Source organism: Echinops telfairi, unplaced genomic scaffold (assembly GCF_000313985.2).
Source record: "Echinops telfairi isolate 266 unplaced genomic scaffold, ASM31398v2 ScPeMD7_2;HRSCAF=8, whole genome shotgun sequence".
Classification (NCBI taxonomy): Eukaryota; Metazoa; Chordata; class Mammalia; order Afrosoricida; family Tenrecidae; genus Echinops; species Echinops telfairi.
This window is the reverse complement of record NW_022103898.1, coordinates 20,150,335-20,161,365: the sequence shown is the minus strand read 5'-3', so window position 1 is coordinate 20,161,365 and position 11,031 is coordinate 20,150,335. Positions and strand designations below refer to the sequence as shown.

The following is an 11,031-nucleotide window of genomic DNA, read 5'->3' as shown; positions in this document are numbered from 1 at the left end:
CAATCATCCTTGGACAGGAACCCTCCGGCTGGGGGCGGCATCACCCAGGAGCGGCAGCAGGGGGCGCAGTCCTCCGGCGCCGCCTCCCTCACATCCGGGTTCCCCGCAGATTCGGGCCCGGAGCAGGCGGAACCTTTCCGTCGCGGTCCCGAGGAGCCTGCGCGGCGGGACGGTTTTGGCCCCTGCGCAGCGCTCTCCCCCGGCGCTGCCGCTTGCCTGGAGCAGCGAAGGCGGTCTCGCGGGTTCAGGCTGCCGCTTCCTTCGTCGTGAGCCGAGTGAGCAGGATGGACGTGCTAGCGGAGGAGTTTGGGAAGCTGACGCCGGAGCAGCTGGCGGCCCCGATCCAGACGGTGGAGGTCAGGGCCGCCCGGCGGGGAGCGGAAGGGGCCGGGACGCGCACTGAGGAGGCGTAGCCCCTAGAGCGGTCGCCGCGGGAGGCGGGAAGGTGGGGGCGAGGCCCAGCTGGGGCGGCTTCTGCGCATGCGTGTGGTCCACGTGGCTTGTCTTTCTGTGCGGACCCCCGTGCTACCACCGGGGCAGGGGAGCCCGTGGTGGCCCTCAGATCGGCCCCTGCCCGGATACGCCTGAGTCTGCCGGGATTGGGCTGCCCCCGCCGGGGGACGCATCACACCCTCGGCCTCAGACTAGGACCCAGAGCCCCAGGGGACGGAGACCACGTCGTTTCTTTCCGTAGCTCGCAGGGGGGCAAAACCCCATTCTCTGACGCCCTGGCCAGGGACCTCACCTTTGGGCCACGCGGCCGAGATGCTCTAAGCGCCTTGAAAATGAATGAACACGCCGGTGTGTGTTGTCTGTTTTCCCAAGTCCAGGGTCACTCCCCTGCACTAAGACACCGAGTGAAGTTTCTATTGTTCCTCTCGCACATTCTGTCATCTTTTTAAATGGGGAAATGCCCATTATATCTGGTTGGTATGCGATGTGAAATTGAAGCAAGGAGAAAGATTTCAGGTAGAAGGCAGATCTGACGTTTTGTAGACCAGGTCATCTGTTGAACTTGAACTGAATAAAAGTGAGGAGGGGGGAGATAGGTAAGGAACCTCATTCTGCAGGTCTTCGCTAGATAGCAGGAGCTTGAACTTCCCGTTCCCACGCAAAGCCACCCAGTAGAACAGGAGACCTGCTCCTGTGGGTTTTCTAGATTGCAACTCTTTACCGGAGTAGAAAGCCGCATCTTTCTGCCAGGCGTGACTGGTGGTTTTGAACTGCTGACCCCGTGGTTAGCGGCCCCAGGAATAATCCACCATTCCACTCTTCTTTTTTCAATCCTAGGCACAATGAGGTGCAATCTTAAGGGTTTAAGCAGTCGAGTGATGCGATAAGTCTCTGTTGGATTATACTCATGAAAACCTCTATAAAGTCAAATTATAATCAATCAAATTCATGCCTGGGCCACTCAGCTAATCATCAGGCAATTGCACTTTGCTGAGGAGCCCTTGTGACCTAGTGGTTACCAGTTGAGCTGCGATCCACAAGGTCAGCAGTTCCAAACCACCAGCAGCTCTGAGGGAGAGCGATGGGTTTTCTACAGTTCCAGTCTTGCAAACACAGGGGCCGTCCGAACCTGTCCTATAAGGTTGTTATGAGTCAGTATCGACCCTATAGCAGTGAGTTCTTTTTTTGCTTGACCATCAGCCACTTAACTGGGTCTTAACTCTTGAGTTTGTATTAAGAGCTGGTAATTACTAAGCACTTAAGACACGCTTGCTATAAAATGGAGGGCCAATGAAAAATAGGAAGACCTTCAAGGAGATGGCAGTGAGGAGGAGAAGAAAGTGATTCTCCTAGATGATGTTAGATAGCTTTGTTGCTTGTGGCCACTGTGCCGGCTCCTCCCTCTCTCTCATTCTATTTTTCTTTTATTTTCCATTGGCATGCTTTTGTATTAAGTATTTTATTGTGATTTGGGTGGAAGTTTATAGAGCACAATATTTTCCCATTGAACAGTTTATAAGGCCTCCCCCCAAATGGAACAGCACTCTTCCCACTTCCTCTCTGGATTCCTCATTTCCATTCATCCTTGTTTCCTGCCACTTTCTGGCTTTTGTTTTTTGGGAAACACTGCCCTTTTGGTCTCCTGTGGTTGACTGGTACACCTTCTTCCTTAGGATATTGTTCACTCTATAAGCTTGCCTGTGGTTTGGCAACAACTCGAGGATGGGACAGGACTGCAGTGTTTTGTGCTGTTGTACTTGGGGTGGCTGTGAGTCATAACTGGCTCCACAGAACCTAACAACCTGGTCCAGAGAACCTGAGATGAAGTCTTGCCATCCTTGCTTTTAAAGAGCATTCAACTATTTCCTTCAAGACACTCCCTGCCTTCTGGCTTTCCACTCTACTTTCAATATTCTTTATCAACAGCAAAATTCAAATATATCAACAGTGCTATGGTCTTCATTAATCATTGCCCAACTTTCACGTATACATGACATGATTGGCTCACCTTGGTCCTCAAAGTGCCATCTTTGCTCTTTAGCACTTTACTGAGATCTTGTGTAACAGAAGTGCCCAATGAGTGGTTATTGTTAGTGTCAGATTGTGTAATTAATAGTGTTTACCAATGTTATGTTTTAGTCTTCTTGAGTCATAGTCAATTAGTATGGCCTTTCTAGCTATAGTTCATTATGTGATGTATTTATTCAGTTCAAGTTCAAAGCCATCAACTCAGCTTTGACCCATGGCGACCTGCACAACAGAACAAAACACTGCCTAGTCCTGTGCCATCCTCATGGTTGTTCACTTGATTGCGTCCATTATTGTAGCCATAGTATCAGCTCATCTCCTTGCGGGCCTGCCTCTTTTTGCTGCCCCTCTACTTTACCAAACATATTGTCCTTCTCCAGCGACTGATCTTTCCCGATAGCATGTTCAAAGTATGCAAGATGAAATCTTGAGATCCTTGCCTCTAAGGAGCACTCTGGTGGTATAGGGGTTATTTGCTGTGCTGTGTTCCTCAGGGTTGGCAGTTTGAAACCACCAGCAGCTTCTGGGCTTTCTACTCCCGTGAACAGTACCGTCTTGGAAACCCATAGGGGTCGCTATGAGTCATCATTGGCTCGATGGCAGTAAGAGTAAGGTGTGCTCTGGCAATACTTCTTCCAAGACAGATCGCTTGGTTCTTTTCTATCGCACTTTCAGTATGCGTCCCCAGCACCACACAAGCCACCACAGTAGGACAAACTGGCAGACAGGTGGTGGCATTACTATCTGGGTGAGCAGATATCTCATCATTGCCTTAATCGGTATTTCTCTAGTGGCTAATGATTGTGGGCATTTCTTCATGTATTTGTTGGCCAGCTAAATGTCTTTGCTGAAGTGTCAGTTTGTGGCCTCTGCTCGTTTTTGATTGGGTTGTTGTCTTTTGGTTGTTAAGGTGTTTAAGTTTTTTATAAATTTCAGAGATTAATTCCTTGTTATATATGTCCTTGCCAGAAAAATTTTCCAGGTCTCTTTTTACTCTTGTGCAAGTCATTTGGTGAGCCTGTGTGTTTACTTTTTTGGCAGTCCTATTTATGTAGTTAATCTTCTATTTGTACATTTTAGTTATGTTTGGTATTGTCTTTGTGGCATTTCGGGGCCCTAGCATTGTCCTTATTTTTATTACATGAGCTTTACAGTTATAGGTTTTATGAGTCCTTGTGTTTGGTGTGAAGTACAAGTCCTGTTTCATTTTTCTACAATTGCACATCCAGTTTTATTAGCAACGTTTGTTAAATGATCTCTTCCCCACATAATGGATCTCGGCGCTCCCAACTGTCCAAGTGGTGGTGGTGGTTAGGTGCCTCTCAGTTATTTCCCACTCGTAGCAGCCCTGTGCACAACAGAAAGAAGCACTGCCTGGTCCTTCCTTGTCTTCACAATTGTTTGAGCTTCTTGCTGCAGCCACTGTGTCAGTCCATCTCCTTAAGGGTCTCCCTTTACTTTGCAAGCATGGCGCCCCTTTTCAGGGATTGGTCTCACTTGACTACATGTCCAAAAACAAAATTTCACCATTTGTGCATCTAGAGAGCATTCTGGGTACACTTCCTCCAAGAGATATTTGTTTGTTCTTAGGGCCTTCCCTGGTATTTTCTATATTCCTTGCCAGCACCATAATTTAATGCATCATTTTTTTGGTTTTCCTTATTTGCTGTCCAGCTTTCACATGCATATGAGATGACTGAAAACACCATGGCTTGGGTCAGGCTCACCTTGGTCCTCACAGTGACACTGTGGTCTTCTGCAGTGTAAATAGGTCTTGGGCAGTAGATCTACTCAATGCCCTTTAGTGGTTGGATTCCTTGGCTGCTGCTTCTGTGAATGTCGATTGTAGGTTCTGGCCAAAGGAAGCCCTTGACAACTTCAGTCTTCTCCCCATCAATCATGATGTTGTTGATGGGTCCAGGTGTGGGGTCCTGGCTTTTCTTTTCCTCAAGTTGTAGCCCATACCGATGACAGTCGTTTTTTTTAATTTTCATCAACAGTGCTTCAAGACTTCCTCACTTTCAGCAACAAGATTGTAGCATCTGCATATTGCAAGTTGTTAACAAGCCTTTCTTCCAATCCTCTTCATGTAGTTCAGCTTCTTGGATTTTTTGTTCAGCATGTGGATTGAGCAGGCATGGTGAAAAAATACAACTCTGATGCACACCTTTCCTAATTGTAAACCTCTATTCCATTGTTCTGTTGGAATGGCTGCCTCTTGGTCTATGTATGATTCTGTGATCACAGTGAAGTGTTCTGGAATTTCCATTCTTTGAAATGCTATCCATAGCTTGTTATGATCCACACAGTCAAATAACTTTGCAGAGTTAATAAAACACAAGTAAACATCTTTCTAGTATTCTCTGCTTTTAGCTAAGATCCAGCTGAAGTCAACAATGAAATATATCCCTTGTTTTATTACTTCTTCTGAATCCAGCTTGAATTACTGGTACTACCTTGTCTATGTACTGCTGCATCTGTTTTTGAATTATCTTCAGTAAAATTTTCCTTTCATATGATATTAGAGATATTGATTTATAATTCCCGCATTATATTAGGTTGTCTTTTCTGTTGAATGGGCACAGATATGAATCTTTTTCAGTTGATTGGCCAGTTTCCAACTCATCAGCTGTTGAAATATTTCATTTGGTATTCTGTCGATAATTGTAGGTTTGTTTTTCACTAATGCCTCCAGTACAGCCTTGGCTTCTTCCTTCAGAATGACTGATTCTTGATCCTATGCTACCTCTTGAAATGGTTGAGTGCCCACAAATTTATTTTGAAGCAGTGACTCTGGATATTCCTTTCACTTTATTTTGGTGCTTCCTGTATCATTCAGTAGGAGTGCCCTGGTGGTCTAATGGTTACGAGTTGGATTGTGATTTTCAAGGTATGCAGTTTGAAACTATCAGGTGCTCTGAGTTAGAAAGATGGGCCTTTCTATTCCTATAAAGAATTGCAGTCTCAGAAACCCACAGGGGCAGGTCTACCCTTTCCTATAGAGTCTGCATGAGTCAGAATGAATTCAGTGGCAGTGAGTTTGGCTTGGTATCTATCATTCAGTATTTTGACCATAGGATCCATCAATACTGTAACTTGAGACTTGAGTTTTTCTTCAGCTCTTTCTGCTTGAGGTATATTAAACGTGTTCTTCCATATATGGTGGTTTGTTTTTTTTTTGTCATGCTGTTCTTTGGAATTTTCTGTTCAGCTCTTTGACTTCATTTCTTCCATTTACTTTAGCTACTCTGTGTTCAGGAGCAAATTTCACAGGTGAAAGACAAGGCTTTCTACTCTTGTAAAGATTTATGGTCTCAGAAACCCAGAGGGGAAGTTCTACCCTGCCCTATAGACTCACTGACTGAATAGGAGCCAGACAGTGAGAATTATGGGTGGGGGTGGGAGGGCTGTCAGGGAGGGCAAGAGCAGATTGCAGACCCTTTTGACATCTACTTTGGTCTTTTCTTTCTTCTTAATGACCTTTTGCTTTCTTTATAATCATCTTACAACTTGTCAAGTGTTCGGATATTAGCATTTAATGGGTCAAATCTGTTCTTAATATGTTCTCTAAATTCAGGTGTGATATATTCAAGGTCTCACGGATTTATTTTAATATTCTGCAGTTTCAGCCTGAACTAATGAACAATTGGTGGTCTGTTCCACAGTTGGGCCCTGATATCATTTTGGTGATAATACTCAGTTTCTCTTTCATCTCTTCCCACAGATATGGTTGATCTTACTGTATATTCCATCTGATCAGGCCTGCATGTAGAGTCACTGTTAATGTTTTTGAAAAAAACATATTTGCAATGAATAAATCTCTGGTTGCAAAATTCTATCATACAGCTTCTAGCTTTGTTTCTCCACCAAGACTGTGTTTTCCAACTGCTTTTCCTTCCTCTTTGTTTCCAACTTCCGTAAGCAAGTCATCAAAGGTTTTCAGTGTGTCTTGATTGCATCTTTGATCAAGTTCAGCGTAAAGACATTGATAAAATTCTTTAGGCTCTTCATCAGTAGCTTTAGTGTTTGGTGTGTAAATTTGAATAATAGTTATACTAACTGGATTTTTTTGTAGGTGTATGGATATTATCCTATCACAGACTGCATTGTTCTTCAAGATCTTGATATTTTTTTTAAAAATATGCCATTTCTCTTGAATTTTTCATTTCCAGCATACAGCTATTTGTATATGTATGATTGTTCAAATCAAAATGCCCAATACCAGTTTATTTCAGCTCATTAATGCCCAGGATATTGATCTTTATGCTTTCTGTGTCATTGTTGATGACTTCTAATTTTCCTAGATTCATACTCTGTACGTTCCATCTTCTGACTAATCCCTCAGAAATCCATAGCGTCTTTGTTCTCCCGAGTGTGTACTTAGTCTAGAAGCTCAGCTGATGCTTCTTCGTGGACTGCCCTGTATCTGAAGTTCTGGTGGTGTAGTTTCCAACACCACAGCAACATGCAAGCCCCCACAGAATGACAAGCTCCCCATAGGGGGGCAGTTTCCTTCTGTGTTCTCGGGTCTGTTCCCTTGATCTGCATGTCTGCTGCTGTATCAGTACCAGGCTGTTTTGTCTACCGTGGCTCCATAGTAGGTTCTAAGGTCGGTTGGTGGGAGGCCTCTTACTTTGTTATTTTTCTTCAGTAATGCTGTGCTTATTTGAGCCCCCTTTCCTTTCCCTCTGAAGTTGGTGATTAGCTTTTCTGCCCTGCTATAGAATACTGTTGGAGTTTAGATCCGGATTGCATTATATCTATAGATCATTTCAGATAGTGTTAGCATTTTCCCAGTGTTACATTTCCCTACCCATGAGCATGATAGGTTTTCCTCTATGTAGCTCTCTTTTGGTTTCTTGCAGCTGTGTCTTGCAGTTTATTTCTTTGTTGTATAGCTGTTTAACATTCTTAGTTCAGCGTATTCTTAAGTGTTTTATCATTTGAGTTACTATTAATTGATACTGTATTTCTGGTTTCCTTTTTGACGTTTTCTCTGCTGGTGTGTGGAGCAGTGTTTCCCCAAAGTGGGCGATACTGCTCCGGGAGTACCCTGGAGCATTCTGGGGTGGGGTAGGCGTGGGGCTGCAAAACTAGATACTTACACTTTATCCTGAACTATGGGCTATAGAATAAAAGCTTTTAATTCCAAGGGGGAAGCTCAGTAATTTCTTTTTTCTGAAAAGGGGGTGATAAGCCAAATAAGTTTGTGAATTTATGGTATACAGCAGCAGTTCTCAACCTGTGGGTTGCGACCCCTTTTGGGGGGGTCAAACAACCCTTTCACAAGGGTAGCCTAATTCATAACAGTAGCAAAATTATACTTATGTAGTAGCAAAGAAAATCATTTTATGGTTGGGGGGTCACCACAACATGAGGAACGGCATTAAAGGGTCACGGCATTAGGAAGATTGAAAACCGCTGGTGTAGAGGGTGGTTTTTATATGTTGATCTTACATCCGCCTATTGTGCCGAATTCTTCTGTGAGTTCTGATAGTTGACTTGTGGAATCTTTGGGATTTTTTATGCATAATCTCATTTCATCTGCAAACGGGTATAGTTTTACTTCTTTCTTAACCCATGTGCATGCCCCTTATTTCCCTTTCTGGATTTAAAGCTCAAGGTAGAATTTCCCATAGTCTGGTGAGTAAGGGTTGTGATCAAGGGCTTGCTTGTCTGGTTCCCAAGCTTTCTATCTCTGGTGGAGAACTATGTCGGTGGTTGGGTTTTGAATAAAGCCCTTATTAAGTTGGGAGACTTCTCTTCATTTCCATTTTGCTGAGAGTTTTTTGATCAGGAATGTATGTTGAACTGTATCAAATGCCTTTTCATTGTTGATAGAGAGCAGCATGCAATTCTTTTATTTACACATTGATTGATTTTCTAATGTTGCGCCATCATTGTGTACGTTGTGTACAATCAGCGAGTCACTTGTCTTGCTGTGTTATTTTTCCCGTATGCTGTTGAGTTTTATGGGCTGAGTTTTGTTGTGAATTTTGGTGTCTGGATTCATGAGGAACAGCTTCCTTTCCTTGCAGTGTCTTCACCTGGCTCTGGTGTCAGGGTTACGCTGGCTCTTTAGGATGACTTGGCTTTTCTCTGAGTGGCAGAATTCACAGTGAAACTTGCCCATCTTTGCTGGAGCAGCTTTTCTGGCAGTGAGGCAGGTCCCTGGTTACAGTGGGTTAAGGAGGAGTGGGCTTCCAGGAACAGAGAAACTGAGTTGAGGCTGTTTTCTGGATGGCATTAAGGCAGTGAATGGGCAGAGATAGAAGCCAGGGGGATTATGGGGGTCAAGACATCAGGTCATTTCTGAGCAGCCCTGTAGTGATGCCTAGTGACACTCATTGAGATAGGAGCTCCCAGCAGGTGCTGAGGCTTCTGCCCTCTCCTCAGCCTGATAAACCTGACTTAACTCGGGAATTGTCGGCAGAATAGCAGAGTGCGCCATGTGCTTGGAATCTCCATCCCTCCCCTCCAGAGAAGATGATATTCGACTGAAGTAATTTGGGATCTCAAAGATTGAATTACACTCTTCGTTAGACCTTTGGGGTACACACACACACACACACACACACACACTCGCTTTAGAAAATTTTCTATTGTTTCCAACTATAAAAGTGGCTTTAATTTAAAATGTATCCTTTTGTCCCACTTTGTTTTTCTGGCTGTGAAAAAGCACCTAATATCCTCTGGAAATATTGTGGCTGCTGCTACCAAGTTCTGATCTTCTTCTTTTGATTCACAGGAAAAATGGAGGCTGCTTCCAGCGTTTTTGAAGGTAATCATTTTTACATTTAATATTTGGATTTTTTTAAGTTTATAAAAGTACAAAAGTAAGCCTTTGTAAAAAAATTGTATCACCAGCTAACATTTTTTAGAACAATGTACTTTGGAAATATGAGGACACACAGGCAAAATCCCTGCGGATAAAGAGCTGGTGATGGGGGCAGGAGGAGCAGCATCCCTTAAGTTGAGTGAGGACACAGTGCACACTGGAGTATGATGTCATCTGTGCATAAAAAGCCAAGAGGCCACTGGCAGAAGAGTAATGAATACCACGACAGAGAGGGTGTTCTGATTCTAAGACAGGACTCCCATCTGAAAAGGGTGTAGAAGCTCTGAGCAGTGGGGTGTAGTCTGTAAGTCTGTTTTGCTGGAATGGATGGTGACTCATCAGAGAACTGTTGACTATAAGGTTGGTGCAGGACTTCAATTTAGACTAAAGAGCTCTGCTAAACAGTAATGGGAGGAAACCCTTCCTTGAACACTAGCAGGGGATTGCACATTTGATGGCTATTAAAAAAACACACAAACTCTGCCATTGAGTTGATTCTGATGTTCATTATAGGGCAGAGTAGAAATGGCCTTGCCAGTTTCCAAGACAGTAACTTTAAAAGAGCAGAAATTCTCCTCCAGAGTACCTGGTTGCTGTGAACTGCTGACGTTGCTGATTAGTAGGCCAGTGCGTAACCACTACTCCACCAGGGCTCCTTGTCATGTAGTCACTATGAGTTGGCATCAACTCAATGACAATGAATTTTGAGAATTTAGTGTGCACACAAAGTACCCAGTGGAGGTCACCTGACTTAGGAGCATTGTTTTTGCCAAAACCACAAGGGATTGTTTTTGACTTTTTAAATACAGTAGGGAGAAGCTTTACTAAATAAAATTGATAGGTTTTTTACTCTTTTTTTTTGAGTAATTCCAAAACTGTTTTCCAATTTGGTTTTCAAAAACATTGGTGGTCATCATGTTATATGATCTACTCGTTCATTGTTGACTATTGTTTTTCTTTGTATCTGTTTAGGTGAAAGGCCTTGTGAAACAGCATATAGATTCATTTAACTATTTCATTAATGTAGAGGTAAGCATCAAATCTTAACCAGAGACGAGGTAAGAAATGAAGGCCCATATTATATCTTTCCTAATGTGCTTTGTTCTGTTTCCTTTCCCGCTGCAGATAAAGAAGATCATGAAAGCAAACGAAAAGGTTACAAGTGATGCTGACCCAATGTGGTATTTAAAGTAAGCAATCACCTCTTAGTCTAATACAGGGGTCCTCAAACTACGGCCCGCTGGCCACATGTGGCCCACCGAGGACATTTATCCAGGCCGTCAGGTGTTTTTTGCCCCGTTTTGTTTTTTACTTCAAAATAAAATAAGTGCAGTGTGCATAGGAATTTGTTCATAGGTCTTTTTTTAAACTATAGTCCGGCCCTCCAACGGGTCTGAGGGACAGTTTAAAAAGTTTGAGGACCCCTGAACGTCTTAACAATAGAGTTAACTACCTACACCTTTCTAAAGTAATCCCTTTTTAAAATCTATTTAATAGGATGGAGGGGCTTCACAAAGTTTGTCGAAAATGGAATGAAATTATGGCATTTTCTCATGAACTTTTTAAAGGCCCCTGATATAATTATACAGTGTTGGAATTAATGTGTCATCTATATATTAAACATAAAAGATCCCTGGTCGCACAGTGGTTCAGCACTTGGCTGCTCAACAAGAGGGCTGTTGTCTGAGCTCACTGGCTGCTCTGTGAGAGAA

At 43.4% G+C, this 11,031-nt stretch overlaps 1 protein-coding gene across 1 annotated transcript in view; it reads left to right on the top strand.

Annotated features, from left to right (window-relative positions):
* The first annotated feature begins 210 nt into the window (after positions 1–210).
* Positions 211–11,031, top strand: part of POLR3B (RNA polymerase III subunit B) — a 140,289-nt gene continuing 129,468 nt past the window's right edge. The window contains exons 1-4 of the mRNA XM_004700331.2: positions 211–356; positions 9,230–9,262; positions 10,292–10,348; positions 10,445–10,509. Coding sequence (XP_004700388.1) covers positions 285–356; positions 9,230–9,262; positions 10,292–10,348; positions 10,445–10,509 — 227 coding nt within the window. The 5' untranslated portion in view covers positions 211–284. The remainder of the gene's footprint in view (positions 357–9,229; positions 9,263–10,291; positions 10,349–10,444; positions 10,510–11,031) is intronic.